At 37.7% G+C, this 17425-nt stretch overlaps 2 protein-coding genes across 2 annotated transcripts in view; both read right to left on the minus strand.

The window, feature by feature from the left end:
- LOC126370589 (beclin 1-associated autophagy-related key regulator) overlaps positions 1 to 17425 on the minus strand; it is a 336054-nt gene that overhangs the window by 238948 nt on the left and 79681 nt on the right. The gene's annotated exons all lie outside the window — the stretch shown is intronic.
- Positions 505 to 15795, minus strand: LOC126371035 (CKLF-like MARVEL transmembrane domain-containing protein 4). Its single transcript, XM_050016238.1, has 4 exons — positions 15668 to 15795; positions 12895 to 13045; positions 7448 to 7714; positions 505 to 6453 (listed from the first exon to the last, which is right to left on the minus strand). Exons 2-4 carry the CDS (start codon positions 13027 to 13029, stop codon positions 6301 to 6303), a joined length of 555 nt encoding a protein of 184 aa, XP_049872195.1. The 5' UTR covers positions 13030 to 13045; positions 15668 to 15795; the 3' UTR covers positions 505 to 6300.

The following is a 17425-nucleotide window of genomic DNA, read 5'->3' on the forward strand; positions in this document are numbered from 1 at the left end:
TACATATAAAATAAGCTCACGACTATATCCCAATTGGGGTAGACAGAAGTGCATCCATTGCAAGATGAACTAAGTACCCTCACCTCACCGCTTTCTGTTAGACCAATGTGATAGGTGGTGACCGGTATCGCCACCTGTAATAACGGTCGAGCCAAATGTGTAGATGAAATGAAAATAAAAAGAATACAAACATAAACTCACGCCCGTAATCCCTAATGGGGTGGGAAGAGCCACAAGTAATCGAAGGCAACTTGCAGCCACTGTTGATACGACGTCATAAGCTGGATGGGAGTTCGGTTTTGCTAGCCACATTAGAGCCTATCATAAAAACGACCTGGGATAGACATTTAGGAGTCGCCGTCGCCGGACACGGCTTGGACGCGATGATGATGATGATAAGCTGGATATGATAAACCTTATGGTGATAAGGGATCAGCCTATCGCCCATAACATTAGTCCATCATGTTAGAAGACACAATCCCTCTGTCGGAAAAATAAAAAGAATTATCATAATAAAACTTTATTCCTATTAAAATATACAATTAGTGTAAATACTGAACAATATAGTATAAAATGCAGCGTGTTATGTTTTATTTTTGCGGAGTCTGGAGGACAAAAGCCTAGTTTGACAGCTCAAAAAATAGTATTGTATTTCAAATAATGCAAGAAAAAGATTGGTTAAGGCGTTTTCGCACAATCCGTGAAACTTCTTATTGTGTGGGTTGTGAGGTGGAATACCATCCTCATCAACCCTGGTGGCAGGGTTATTGTTGAGCCGCCAAAGGCCACCCAACATCAGCGGGCCTAGCACCGCAAGCACGCGACTCTTTCTCGCCTCGACAGAGATCGTCTGTCTCTTTCAGTGCAGTACTGTGAGAGAGTGACGGGTGACGTATGTCGAGGCGAGAAAGAGTCGCGCGCTTACGGTGCTAAGCCCGCAGTAAATAGTAACCGGGACCAACGGCTATCCATGAATGACGGATCCGAAGTGGTCGTACTACTATTTGTATGGCAACTCACGCACTACACCCGATATCTCTTATACCCGTATTCTGAGATGTTACCTCGAATCTTCCTTGACTTCGTCCTCGAGGAAGACCTCAAACTCAGCTCAAAATCTCCTCAACCTAACCTCACATGATGTGGTGTGGCATGACATTATTTTCGTACTTTTATGTTGGCAGTATGATATGCTCGATTCCAGTGTAAACTCCTCAAGTCGAAGACGTGAATGTCAACCTCAATGTCACCTTAAAATACCAAAATGCTCAGCTGAGGCCGAGTCGAGTGGAGGAAATTTCGAGAACATCTTAGAATAAACGTGTTAGTAATATTCTGCTATCCGTCATTCGTGGACTAGGATCGAATGTAGTAAACTTTATGTCTGCCAGAATCCGCATCCATGATTTATGTATCGATAATAATCTGTGTAATGTGGTCGACTAAGGCACTATGATATTAAAAATGACATTTACAGTGTACACATATACTTAACGGTAACAAGAAATATAAAATATAGATTTAAAGCGTGTTATAAATTGTATAAAATGCAACAGTAGTTAAAAATTACTTCACATCTATCAGATAAATTGGCAAAAAATATTGATAACGTACATAATTTTTTGACTTATAAATTCATTTCTTATACTTGGTGTTAGTGGTTCAGCTCATGATTCTTAGTTAATATCTAGTGGAATTTCCTGACGGAAAATTCATTAAAATGTTAGTGGTTTATTTTTATTATTTTGAGTTCCATACTTTTATGATGGAAAATCCACTCAACTCAGAATGATGGTCTGAATCATCCCTACAAGTGTGACAGTGAGGCAGACTTGGGCAGCCATCTACTTAATTTGTCAGGATTCAAATTGGCTCCATCTCTCTCTTGCACGTATTGTAAGTGAAGGACGGAGCTAATTTAAGAACTGTTAAACTAAAATTAAGTTTGTGTCCGCCCAAATTAGCACCATAGCCCTGAATATAAAACAAGTTTAAAAAAATCTTTAATATATAATTAGTACAATCAAAGACAACACATTAGTATAAACACGATATTAAAATTTATAAAATATAAAGATAAAAAATATTTGTATGTAAATATTTTTAAAATAATCATAGAAGTCGTGGCTGTAAAATATAATTAATTAATGTATGTGCAAAAAAAGAAATATACAGATTTACATTTAAAACTAAATTAACGGCAGGTGGTTAAGTTCTTAAAAACTAAATTAAAAAGTAGGTATTTTATAAGTTCTATTTCTCTACACACCAACTTTGAATTTAGAATTTGGGCAAGTTTTCTTTTTAAATCAACAGCAAAAATACCGCTAAAGCTGTTTTTACAAATCGAATCAATTTTTAAATAGTTTTGGTGTTTGTCTGTTCTCATCATACAGATAACATTGCATTTATCATTCGAAAGGTCGACTTTCAGAACGTATAGGTTTTATGTACTTATAAAGTAATAGAAATGACAACAAATATAACCCATTGGGGCGTTTTAGCGCTACGTCCGATCCAAATCCGATTTGGGGGGTTAAAAAGGCCACATCAAAGCATTTCATCTACAAAAGCAACACTGCTATTTGACATTTCTTAACATTGCGCACTAACTTTTATATGCGCAAATGCCAAATTGCACATTTTTTAGATGAATTGCTTCTATGTGGACTTTTTTAACACAAGATTCCGTGAATGACAAACCCGATGCATGTTGTCTTAAATTTTGTACCGGGTGAGAGCCCTCAGCGCTCTTTTGTCTGGCCAAGTAGTTAAAGCCACTTGATCAGATCGGATGTAGTGCAAAAACGCCCTAATTGTTTGACAAAATCGCATCCAATACTAGCAACACACAAGCAAACATACTTTCTACTTAAATACTAATAACATGTCGCTTAAACAAGTTTCCTTTACATTGAGTAGATTAAAACTTGCATTGAATTTGTATAATATTGATTACTTAGTTTTAAAATATTTCCATAAGTAATAGCCGTAGAACAAGCAGCATTTAGTCGTACGAGCAAAAGGGCTCTTTCGTATAATGTCCTCTTTACATTACAAACGCTTTAGGATATTTTGTCCAGCACTGTCTATTTAATACTTTTGTGAAGGGGACGTTTTGCGAATTCCCGAACTTTTGCGACGAATTCAACTACTCTCTTTTTGAAAAAATCGGGTACAATATTTTGCCTTCTTAACACAGACTCAGAATAAACTTACAACAAATCCAAAACAATAATTTGAGAAAAAAATATAAAGGGGACATTTTGCAAAATCCCTACCTTTTGCGACATTTCACGCTCTCTTTTTAGAGCAATCAGGTAAAAAATATGTTGCCTTCTTAACACAGAATGTGACGCAATAAACATAGAACAATGAATAAACATATTTAACTGAATTAAACTATACTTAACCTAAGAGTAGGTACATAAAAGTTGTCGATATAAAATAGAGTTAATAAATTCGTTGCTATTAATGGCTCTTAAAAAATCGTTAATTTTTTTTAAACATATACTTTTTATATAAAATATTGTGGTTTAATCGTTGTCATTATACTAAACATCCTTCATAGTACAGTGTTTCTATTTTCTTAATGTCCCTCAAGAATAAAAATAAATTCATTTTTGTCATGTCTTCATCCAAATTCAGATCATTCTTTAACTTGAGCCTTCACATAGGTACTTCGTTTCTTTGGTTACTCTATAAAGCATAACATAATATAAGCTCGCGACTAAATCCCAGTTGGGGTAGTCAGTACATCCATCGTTAGATGAACTAAGTACCCACACCTCACCGAGCTTTCTGTTAGATCATCTATAAGCATTTCCTAACTAAATAAAAATTAATTATAGATTCATACCGATTACACACGGTGAAAAAACATAATATTTTAGGCGATTCTCACACTGCCCCGCATGATGCAGCGTAGCGCGTGGACGCAACGCTTGCTTGTAAGTATCTCCCGTTTGTTTGGAATACAGGCACGGTCTGCGCGTGATTTTGGAACGGCTTTGAATGAAATGAGAGCTGCCGTGCGTTAATCTACAAAACGCCATGTACATATACAGCCATGAAAGAAAGTGCATTTCTTCGAGACAATGACGTCATAAATTGTCTGAAACAGACGTATAAGGCCAATGATGATGAATATATCATAGTGTTTTCACCGTTTGCAAAGGGCATTATCCACTGGAATTAGTAGCATAAGTAAGTACAAGTTTTGTTCTGAATAAATATAGGTACTAAGTTAATATTAACATTAAAGTGTTTGACTATGACTACATAAATAAAACACATAATACCGTGTTATCGCGATAAATCAGCAATGTGAGACATTATACCATGATGATCATGATCGGGTGATGTGCTGTTCCTGAGAATGTTCCCACTTTGGAAACGTTCCCGGCAGGAAAAACGCGCAAAACTTACGTAACAAGAGCTTTTGTTACCTATCCTTTAGGCAGATTATACCATAATACAAGAACAATTTGAAAAAGAAAAGCAGTCAGTGACCTAACTATTGAAGCTGAAAACCTAATATATGTAAAAAAACATATAGGATTATTTGCAAAAAATAGCGATCGGCACATTGTTAATACCAGGAATAAAAATAAACTTGCTTTACAAGTCAGTCGATTACATAAGATTACTAAATCTTTTAAGGGGCAATGTATACGTTTTTACAATAAGATTCCCATTGACATTCAGAATTTGCCTTTCAACTGTTTTAAGACAGTAGTTAAACAAAAACTTTACAAAAAAGGTTATTATAAAGTTAGTCATTATTTAGAAGATATGAATGCATGGAATTAACTTTCTGAGAACTGATATTAGGCAGCTAAATTACTCAATTGTATACCAATATTTTATGTTTATTTTTATTTTTTTAAAGAACGTCTAGGGCCCTGTGCCGAAGTTTTTCTTGCAGCTTCTTTTCCCCGGCTATACAGGTTATGAGAAGCTGCAGTAGTTTTAGGCGGATGAGACGTTCGTTATGTAAAATTGACGATTCAAAGTGTAACTATGTTACCTACTGAATAAAGATATTTTTGAATTTGAATTTGAAGAATTTTTACAACGGAAATATTACCGCTTTGGGAACATTCTCGGGAACGGCACATGATCATATTATCATGATTGTATTATGTGTTTTAATTATAATATCAACCGTTTAAACCTCAAACAACGTATTTCTGAATATCTATAATTGAAATATTCTAAGTGATATGTTAGTCTTTCGCGTTTACCATATTAATAGAGACTGTTATAATAAAACAATTCAAAAGGCGTTTTGTTGGGTTTTTAGACACAGTGATATTTTTAGCGATACAGTTGATCGATTGCATCGATAAAATACGGAATTTGAATATCTGATAATGTTATCACAACTGTATTGATGTAAAATTAATCCATAATTTTCATTCATGATCGTGCTAGTTTCAATCCAGGTCTAAATATGTGGTATATTTTTTCCTACAATTAATTTAAATTAAAAAAAAATAAGGTTTTGTTGAATAAAAAAAAATAGAATGTAGTTTATAGTTATTCAAAAAAGCCGCTTGCGTGGTATTCTCTATAAGGTGACGGACGATATTTCGAGTTTTGTGTCTTGTGTTTGTGTGTATTGTATTAGTGCATCATCTAAATTCATCATTCATGTTTATAAACCACCCTGTTCGAATATACAACTTGAAATATATCGGTAAACATTGATATGCAAAGTTAACACCATATAAGTATGTGTTTTCTAACATTTTTAACATTCTAACCGCGAACGATCGATGATAGATATATGAGCCCAATAGACTTTTTTTAAATGTAGTATCTTTTTTGTAATTTACAGAGCAATTTCCGAAAAGAGACCCCAATTCGCTAATGTGGTCGTAGACTGCGCTTGCGCATAACACAAACATGGCGGTCCTTTTATAGCATGTATAAAAGAATCTATTAGGCTGTATTATCTATGAACACAACATACACTTAAATAGAAATGTGACGTAAATACGACATGTGAATAGAAATTAAATTAACTACGGGAGTGGTTCTCAATAGCCGTAATGATAAAATAGTGGAGACTAGAAGAGCAGCGTGGTGGAATGTGCTCCGCATCCCCTCTATTTTATTTATGGAGGTCTGTGCCAAGCAGATGGACATATATGTATAGGCTGTTTATGCAAATTCGCCATTTGTCAGCCAAGTAGTTTATACCATTTGCGGCATATCTACAATAAGTAAAAAGTAACGTGCTGATTGAAAACCACTGATCTATAGTACTACATGATCTTACGACTTCCTGAGTCCTTAATACCCCTCTCTAGGCGGCGGGGACTCCACGGCCGAGGTGGTCTGCTTGGACACCACTCTAGTGCCCTGCGCCAGCCCACCCGCCTTCACCGCGCGGTATTTTAAGAAGCAATCGATTGCGTACGCAGCTGTTGCTACGAAGCCGAAGAACTGGAAAAGAAACAGTTGGTACAGATTTTAAAAACTGCTTGGAATGTATGTAAAGAAAGATAGAATCTGATGTTCAATAAGGTTTATATGATGGCAAAGGAAGTCCTTCCTTTGATCCTATTTTGATTGGGATTAAGTTCGAAGATGTTCTATGTAATGTAAAACTTTGGTTGATTTCTGATACCCACTAGGTAGTGTTATTAGTTAGTAACTCTAAAAGTACTCTAGAAGTTTATACGCTTCTAAAGGTTACTAAGTTTATCTTTAGAATCTGTAAAACCTAGTTGACTTTTATTTAAACAGAAAACACACCAGGGTTCTAAATCCTACTAATACCAACCTAATTTCCAAATCAATGTTTCTATACATCATTAGATACCTATAGCTTGGTTATGGTTAGAATGACAACATACATATTATTAATAATTATTATACAGTCTATTTATGTTCTGCCATCATTCAATCAAACTAGTTATTTAATGTGGTATATATCAACATAATCCTCTTTACATTTTTCGCGGTCCTGTGCGTACTCCGGCCAGTCCCTCCGGCAAGCGTCCAAGTCCTTTGGAGGAAGGTTGTTTGGTGGCTTTGGTGGTTTGGTTGTCCTTTGGTCCTGGAGGAAGGGGAGGCCTTTCCCCAGCAGTGGGATCTTGTTGAGGAGCTCGGTGGCGCAGCGGTAAACGCGCTCGGTCTGCGATTGTTGAAGTTAAGCAACTTTCGCAATGGCCGGTCATAGGATGGGTGACCACAAAAAAAAAGTTTTCATCTCGAGCTCCTCCGTGCTTCGGAAGGCACGTTAAACCGTTGGTCCTGGCTGCATTAGCAGTCGTTAATAACCACCAATCCGCACTGGGCCCGCGTGGTGGTTTAAGGCCCGATCTCCCTATCCATCCATAGGGAAGGCCCGTGCCCCAGCAGTGGGGACGGTAATGGGCTGGTGATGGGATCTTGTAGGCTAGATTAGATATCAACATAATACAAATAAACTCACCGCAGCAGCCGAATGCGGCTTATCGTTGACAGTGCACGCGAGACTCGCAGCAATGATGTAGAGGAAGCTCCACGCCGCACAGAAAATGAACTCGATCTTCAACCAGGGGATCTTATAGAACTTCTCCACAATATGGAACAGGTACAGGCCGAGGAGGATGCCGGTGAACCAGAAGGCAATCATAGATATCCAGCTGAAGTACGAGCCTTTAGAGTAGTAGCTCAGACTTGAGAACTGGATGCAGATAAACCCGAGGAGGCTGGTTACCTGTGGACGAAATAATTGTAAGCTGTTATCGCTGTGAAAGAAGTAAAGAAAAGAAAGAAATTATGTTTTAATTAAAACACATAATAACGGGTTCTTACCGCGTTTAAATCAGGGATATGAGACACCGAGCGGCAAAGAAAGAGGGTAGACAAATATGTCTGCCCGTAGAAAATTATGGATCTACCTACTGGAGTGGACTCCAATCTCATCAGTCATCCCCTGATCATGGCACTTGGAACAGTGTCAAAATATCGGAAGTCTCATATCCCTGATTTAAACGCGGCAAGAACCTGTTATTATGTGTTTTAATTATGATAATAACCGCGTAAACTTAAAACAATGTATACATTATATTTTATATTAAATAAAAGGAGGTAACAATACACAAACATCTGACAGCAGCAGCTGCCGCCGTGAGCGGTGTTTTAATTGTTGTTGTGCTTCTTGTAATTCATAACTTTATATAAAACATAACAAATACATAGCTCACTTAATTAATGGTAATTGTGCGTGTTCAAAACACCGACTATGCGAGACATTGACCTAAAATTGATGGCTGATAAGAGGTCTGGAGGTAATTGATGAGATCACTCAGACATATTTACACTTCAATTTAAGAATGTCACGAATCGTGTCGAAATTTCGGGACGTGTAAATTGATAAGCTTTCAGACCATGATTCCGAGTGGAATTTCCTCTCGAAAAATTCATTAATATTTTAGTGCCTTTTTAAATTTTTAGTTCCATACTTTTACGACAGAAAATTCCACTTTATGTCAACTCAAAATCATGGTCTGAATCGTCCCTCAAAGTTTTCGTTACTCTTTAGAAATCCGTGATACCCTCTTCAGAAAACGCGTGGCTTAGTAGAATTACAGATCGAATGAGCGAATTTCCAGGCTACGTTTCTCAAAAACAATATAGATGGCGCTGTACAGATTTTCCTTAGAGGATTTATTTCTTCATCTTATACCGCATCCACGTGATGAAACGATCGTGAAACGCGTAGCCACACATTTTAAGGATGTGTTACGAATTTCAAAGTTGGTTATATATAATTAAAACACATAATAACGAGTTCTTACCGCGTTTAAAGCAGGGATATGAGACTCCCGATATTTCGACACTGTTGCAAGTGCCATGATCACGGGATCCACTCCACCCCACCACCAAACCAACAACCAACCAATCATGGCACTTGCAACAATGTCGAAATATCGGGAGTCTCATATCCCTGCTTTAAACGCGGTAAGAACCCGTTATTATGTGTTTTAATTATGATAATAACTGCGTAAACTTAAAACAATGTAGGTTATATATGTAGGTACCCACTACACAATCAAGTGTGTGAAAACCATAGTAAAGAAGTTTTTTTTTATAAAACAACATTGACTCTACATTTAATGGTGGGAAAGACGCAACATTGTCACGGGAAATCTAGGTTAAACAAACATTATGCGAGTGTTTGATACTATTATTAGCTAGTTTTATAGCCATTTACCGAGTTGTTAAGCGTTTTAAAAACAAATTAAACATGTGTTTTTATATACCTATGGTTTCTATCTTGTCGCTACCAATGCATGACCCCGACGACCCGATTAGGTACGCTAGCCATATAGGCAGCCAATCAGCTCGCGACACCAAACACTTCAGGACCCCGATACCGACCCCGCCGGCGTGGTCGACGATTTCCTTCAATCAGCACTTATCGCTATCGATCCACTAGGGTTGATTAATTCTTTCAAATATTTTTCCTGTCAGACCACGCCCTGAGCTGAGGTCCGCGCCTTCTGGGCACCCTCAGGCCTGTTGTCTTAAAGGTTGTACCGGGTGAGAGCCTTCAGCGCAAGTAGTTAATGCCATCTGCGGCAAATCTACAATAAGTTACGTCAAAAAAAAGCTACCAATGCAATGGCGAGGAATCGGTATATATACTGTACACATCTGCCTAACCCTTTAAGGATACAGGCGTGATGCTATGTTATGTTAATCCAATATCGATTACCACGCCTAGGTATACCATAACATAACGTAACCTCACGACTAAATCCCAATGGGGTAGTCAGAGGTACATCCATCGTAAGATGACCTAAGTACGCACACCTCACCGAGCTTTCTGTTAGACCGACGTGATAGGTTAGGAGACAACTGTGTTAGTGAAAACTGCACTTAAATTAATAGGTAACTCATTGGTGCAAGTCAGGTACCGGGGCGTTGGTTCAAACCGGCGCCGGCGGCGCTCCCCGTTTGAGAAGCAAACAGATGTACCATAGGACAATAGTGACTCATATATTAATAAAACAATAATCATCATCACCAATTTAAGAGCCAGGCTCTTGTCGGTGCAGCATTTTCCATACTACTTTTTTAGGGAAAAATAGGGCAGTGGTTTCCCTTTTGCCTTCCGCCCCGCAGTACTCTGTCTGACGCAAGTGGGATGGCGCCCAGAGTAGTCTATTGCTATACTGACAGTTACTGTTGCTCTCTGTCAGGTTCCAGGTTACAATCCCTGTGACTTGCCCCTTCCGTCCTGCATTGCCGTACCGATGGCTCCCATTTTCGCCTCTGCAACCGTTGAGGTCTTCACCCGTGTCCCTGGGCAAGGGTTCTACTTATACCCCGTAGATCTGGGTCCCTATTCGAACTCGGCTACCATCTCACTCCGGCCTACTGAAGTAAGAGGCGCCCACCCCCGCGGCAAAGACGCGCCGAACAGGAAAACATTAATATAAGGTCTAGGCCCATAGTTGTAAGACTTATTTGACCTTTCAAACGGCAAAGATTACGTAATACCCAAGTCGATGACGTCACTTTACGCCGGCGTTCGCGATTCAAGGTGCGATAAAACCCTTCAATCGATACAGAAACGAATTAACTGTGGTATAAAAGCTACTAATAAGAAGCATTAAAAACCAAGACTTAGACACAGTTGCGTCGCCCATTATAGACGGCGATACGGCTCACCACCTATCACGTTGGACTGTTAGACCTCCCATGGGCGCTCGGCCCCAAAGGGCATCCGCCGGCGGGGACGCGGTTGTGTGCAATTAATTGCGTTTCCGTATCCCCGCCACACGGCGGCAAGGAGGAACACCGTTGGGTTTTAATGGGTATACCGGGTGGCGACACCCGGGGAGTCCCACATAACCACGCCCCCCCCCCCCCCCCCGGGCGGCGTGGTATGCGTAACGCATTTCCCAATGTAAAAATGCGTTACGCATACCAGTGGGTACTTAGTTCATATTGCGATAGATGTACCTCTAACTACCCCAATTGGGAATCATAGTCGTGAGTTTATGTTATGTATGTACGTATCATCATCTCCCTAGCATTATCCCGTTTTTTCACATGGTTACCTAACCTGAAGGTTTGACAGGTCCGGTTTTTTACAGAAGCGACCGCCTGTCTGACCTTCCAACCCGCGAAAGGAAAACCAGCCCAACACAGCTTAGGTCACATACTATCGAAAATGCATTTTTCGGGAATGTGGGTTTCCTAACGATGTTTTCTTTCACCGCTGAGCAAGTGATAATCATTTATGATCCACACATGAATTCGAAAACAAATTCGACAATCATTGGTTTAGGCCTGTGCTGGATTCGAACCTGCGACCACAAAGTGAGAGACAAGCGTTCTACCAACTGGGCTACCACGGCTCTATACGTATGTATGTTATGTACGTATTTTATTAATATTATAAATAGTATAACTGCTGGACTGGGAATGAATAAAAAACATACGTCACGGGTTGCTTTTTCATACAAATTCCATAGTAATTTCGTGTTTTGATGTTTAGTAAAAAGTAATTGATTAGATTAGTTGGAAACCACCGTCAGTAACACAGATTAGGTAACAGTTACTGTGATCCCTAGTTTGGTTATATAACATTACAGGCTGATCACCTGAATGTCCGAAAGAAAGATGATCCGTGCTTCGGAAGGCACGTTACGCCGTTGGTCCCGGTCACTACTTAGTGATGTAAGTTAGTAGTCGTTACTTGAGCCATATCAGGGGCCTTTGGCGGTTCAATAGTAACCCTGACACCAGGGTTGATGGGGTTGGTAATCTACCTTACAACCCACACGATAGAAGACTCTCTCTCTCTTTATTTTAGAGCTGCGCTCTTATCGGTGGAGTAATCGCCATTCCTCTCTTGCTCCCGCCAAATCCTTCACCTCCTGATACGACACGTCCTGCACCTTATCTTTTATTTGTTTCATAAATGTTGTCGTAGGGCTACCCGTTCCTCTCTTCCCCTCTTCTCTTCTTCTTCTCTTTTTGCTTCTTCTCCTTTTTTTTTTCTTCTTCTTAGAAGAAGACTATGACAGTACAATATAGTAATAATAATAAAAAAAGTTTATTTAGGTAAAAGCTACGACACACATATACATTTACAACATTAATATATACAGTACGCCAATAACAAACAATGTCAATACCTACATAAACACAAATACATATACCCACGTCGGAGTCTTATTTATAGTGTTGTTATAATCTTATCACTTTCTTTATCGTCCAGGCAATGACTTGATTAAATTCCATCATATCAGCGTATTGTTATAGGTCACGTGTTTGGGACTGTATTGGGGAAATCAATCAAGAATACCATAACATAAACATTCATTCATTCATTCAGACATTAAGACCAAGTCAAATCTCAGGTTAGGTAAGTGGATTCTGTGAAAACGGGATAAAGCTGGTAACTTGTCCCCATATGGTCATATTCAAAAAAAAAAACTTAAATAGGTCTTCTGCCGATTTGTGACTTTGCCAATCTGGACCCTGTGAAAACGAGTTTTTTTTACCTTTAATGGGTTTGCCCAGACTTGCCCGAAGGCATTGACGAGACCTATGATGGAGCGAGCTAGCCCAGACTGTTCACTCTGGCCTTGAAAGCACCCGGGTTATATGCATTCGGAAATACAGAAGACAGCAGAGAATTCCACTCCTTAGCAGTGCGCGTAATGAAGGACGATGCGAAGCGGTTTGTGCGAATAGTGGGGATATCCACCAAATAGGGATGGAACCCGGCCGTACGTCTGGAAGTCCGAAGATAAAAGGGGGGTGGTGGAATGAGCTCGTGTAGATCGCGGGCACACTTCCCGAAGTGCAGTCTGTAATACTGACATACATGCGAGATAACGCAGGGAGATGATTAATAAATAAGGTATTACTTACAACTTGAACAACTTTGAGTATCCCAGGAATGGTGCGCGCGTAGACCGGATCGAAGCGTATGTTGGTCTGCACGGTTGTGCTCGAGGTGACTGTTGTGGTGGTGGTGTGCTGACCCGGGAACCCCACTTCCGCCATCTTGAATTACTGGCGTCTGGAGGAGGAAGATCGTGCTTTTATAACCTCTCTGATCTAAGGCCTAAAATTAAATAAAATCTCCAAAGGTAATTATTGATCTTCTCTTCTATCATGTGGAATGTGAGGTGGATTTTCACTTTGTGATCCCTAGTTTGGTTAGGACATTATATGCTGATCACCTGATTGTCCGAAAGTAAGATGATCCGTGCTTCAGAGGGTACGTTAAGCTGTTGGTCCCGGTTACTACAATAGAAAGATCAATTACGCATGGGTAGGGTGCCCTAGCCCAAATGGGACTATACTCGTGTGTTTATGGCCGATTTCTACCTTTCTTCCTAAGCCTATGTAGATCATCTAATACAGCCGATGGATTCCAATTGCTGGGCAGATCTCCTATACCACCTTCCCTAATTCGAAGACTTCTTAAAAATCGTAATCTAGAATGTCAATTGCCAATTACAGTTAGGGTTGCCACCTATTTTGAAGGGACAACATAGTATTTTTTTGACAATGGTCTAAATATACCGTAATTAAAGCACATAATAACGGGTTCTTACCGCGTTTAAGTGGGGATATGAGACTCCCGATATTTCGACACTGTTGCAAGTGCCATGATCACGGGATGACTGATGAGATTGGAGTGGACAAGGTAGATCCATAATTTACGCGGTAAGAACCCGTTATTATGTGCTTTAATTATGATAATAACCGCGTAAACTTAAAACAATGTATAAATATACCGTTTTTTTACAAAACTGCAGATAAATATAGAATACCCACTCATATTTCTTTTTGGTTACTTTTTATTTTTTGATTACTAATTTCACATTTGGGTGCTTTGAATTCACATTCAGGCAATTCATTGGGAAAATTACTGATTGACAATAAAACATATTATTTTTTAGGACAACTTACTCAAAAATACAGTATGAAACTACATTAATATAGTATGTGTGGCAACCCTAATTATGACTCCAGTAATATTTTGTTTTAGACTCACAGATTAAATATAAATCAAAGTGACTAGTTAATGTATGGTACATGCTCTGTTCTGATAAAGACACTGTAGGTATTAAATTCTTTGATAACAGGGTGATTCATACAATTCGTAAATCTGAAATGAAATGATAAACCAGTGATTTACACACCCAAAACTTTGCTTTTAGAGGATTTTTAAAAAACGGTTTTGGATGTCTAAATTACTAATACATTTTATAATGTATATATATCAGAGAATTTATTCTAATACAAAAAATAATAATTTGTAAATGCAATTAAGTTACATTTAGGAACATAACTACTTTATCAGGATCAGGGAACAAATAAGTTAAATATAATAAGGGCAATTTAACAAAAACTTTTGTTTTTTCATTGTTGTATTTACATCACAATGTTAATGCTAATGTTATGGGCAATAGGCTGATCCCTTGTCACAATAGGGGCCATCATATCCATTTTAAGACTTTGGAAGTTGTGTGACTTTGCAAGTTGTGTTGTTGTTGTGTGCTATGCAAGTTTAAGTAGTGTAATTTTATGACATCTTTATTTGAATGTTTTTTTATCTAATTGTGTTATTTTATTATATGTATATAAAATTGCTACACCTATATAAGACCAAAATAAACTAATCATCACTCATTTAAGAGCAACACTCTTGTTGGTGTAACATTCTCCATTCTTGTCTATCAAAGGCCAATTCTTTCACTTCCTTATAAGACACAATGTTTGCCTTCTCTTTAATTTGTTCCATGTAAGCTCTTCTTGGTCTTCCCCTTCCTCTCTTTCCTTGTAGCTTCCCTTCTATGATGCTTTTAATATTTTTTTCATATCTTATTAAGTGTCCAATCATCTTGCCTCTTTTCCCTTACTCTTACTTCCTCATTATTAACCCTTTCTATCCAAATTATTCTTCCCATCCTCCTCCAACACCACATTTCAAAGGCAAACACAGAAAGACAGAGAGAGACTCAAAATAAACTGTTTAGCTACAATTTGCCCTTGATACATAAAAGTTAGGCATATTAGAGAAAATACTACTCAGTCAGGTTACTTACTCTCTTTATAAGTAAATGTAGAGCTGTTTGTGGATAGAATAGTAATGAGGTAACATCTAATAGAAATGTCCTTAAGTTAGAGAAAAGATCTAGGTGTGCAGTTCATCTAGAATCTAGATCCATCCTTGATAGACACATTTGGACATTGGTTACTTTCACAAGTCGCCGATAAGTATCAAATAAATTGTACAAACAATAACTGGGAACCTAACAGCTTTCCAACTTATGTAAGAAATTCAATTTCTCCTCATGAGCTAATATGTACCAAGTGATTACTTAATACACTTGAATCATCTCAGTACTGCCCACTTGATGTATGTGTTGAAGCGGGAAAGATTACAATAAAACTGGTATTTTATGTAATATAAATATGCTTTAACTGAAACGGATGAAAACTGGCATAAAACACCTACATGTAGGGTTGTTGGACCAAATATATGTGAATTCAGCGAACACGATTAATATGTGATACTATAACTCCCCCATGCCCACCGTCATCACCGAAAATAGCGATTATTGGACACAGGACACTTCAGAAATAAACACAGCCATTGAATGCAACAAAGTTAATTAAAAATTCGTACCTGTTTATTACAATATTCACAGATTTCTTACACTTAAACTTATGTTCTGTTCACACACTAGTAATCACTTAAATAGCTATAAAAACTAATGATAAAGTAAAATAACAGATGATAGAGTCGACCCACAGCAAAGACCTTGTATAGAATAGACGGAGCATATTTAAGACGAAAGAAAAACATAGGTTTTGTCTTTCGCACTCATGTGAGCCGTCATAAGTTAAAAAGAGATAAATATACTATCGTCGTAACGTCTTTTGTACTCGTGTAGCGGGTTTGTTATAGAAACGTACCTATAGTATATGTTTTTGTATCAGAACCACTAGTGCCGTTCCATGTCTTTATCGACATTATTATTGGCTAAATATTTCATGTTAGTCCAAGATCTAAAAAAATATACATTACAAATTGAATGATTAATTAAATACAGAAATAACGACCTAGTATCCATACCTGGGTGGGTAGAACCACAAGTAAATTAGTTAAAACGATACCTATTTGTACCCTGATAGAAAGATACCTAAGAAGAACCGTACGTTGCGGTGACAGATTCAGAACCACTTATTCAACGTAATTATCATGGACAAACTTGTTAAAGGTCAATTTATCATTTTTGAATCTATGTCATTTCGCAAGGTGTTATGGCCGAGGAGGTCGAGGACGGTCCATCTAGTCCACATATACTATAGTATCATTTTAATACGACATTGCGGCCACCCTTTGGTTGCTATAAATCACATACCTACCCTTTTATAAAAATTAAATACACGTTTTTCATTGACTTGACCGGAAATCGAATCGGCTCTCGATACAAGAAGTAGACGACCTTCTAGTATATTTCGGGGATTATCTCAATGCGATTAAAGAATAAAAGCAAATACTTCTTTATAAAATTTTTATTCAATATAGTTAGAATACAATGACTACGAAGCACTGAACAATTCCGACTTTTGGTGATAAAAAAAATATTTCCTCTTGTTCACTTTCTTTAGAAGTGTATAGTGTCGGCTCTGGTCGTTATAACTTTACCTGCAAGAATGGCACATATTAACGTGGAGCACACAAATACACAAGCATTGCATGTTTACACATTGCACATAGAAGGAATAATCACAGGTAATTACAAAAATAGTTATTCATACTAATTATTTATAGAAGGAATAATCACAGGTAATTACCAAAATAGTTATTCATACTAATTATTTTGTGCAATAGAGAATATTTGTATTGTATTGAAATATTTTTTCCATGCTAATGTAGAATACAAAAACGAAATAGCTGCAAATTTATCTATAAACTTATAACTAAACTTAAACTCACCTTATGTGAGATATGTGAGTGAATATTGTTGGTACTGCATCTCTATGTAATATTTTTGTTTGGTATCCTGCTCGATAGAAAGCAAGATACATCGAAATGTAATTAGCACAGGCTTAAATAAGGAGAAGGCGTCCTTCAGAAGAGAGAATTATCTCGTTTCATGGTCTGAATCTAATTGTTTCTTAATTTCTTGTTTCGTAAATTAGGATATTTAGGAAATCTGGAAAATACAATATCTTTATGTAATCTTCGTCCAAATCGGAAACAGGTCGAAAAATAAATTAAATGTGAATAGAATAACGCAACATGTAGATGTTACATTCAAACATAATATTATGTTATCGATATCAAAGGACAACACTACTTATAATACTTTGGGTACATGATCTGTCAAAGCTGATTAACGTAAAATGTGAAATCAATTATTTGTACAAATGTGAC

The sequence above is a fragment of the Pectinophora gossypiella genome, chromosome 1 (genome assembly GCF_024362695.1).
Source record: "Pectinophora gossypiella chromosome 1, ilPecGoss1.1, whole genome shotgun sequence".
In the NCBI taxonomy this organism is placed as follows: Eukaryota; Metazoa; Arthropoda; class Insecta; order Lepidoptera; family Gelechiidae; genus Pectinophora; species Pectinophora gossypiella.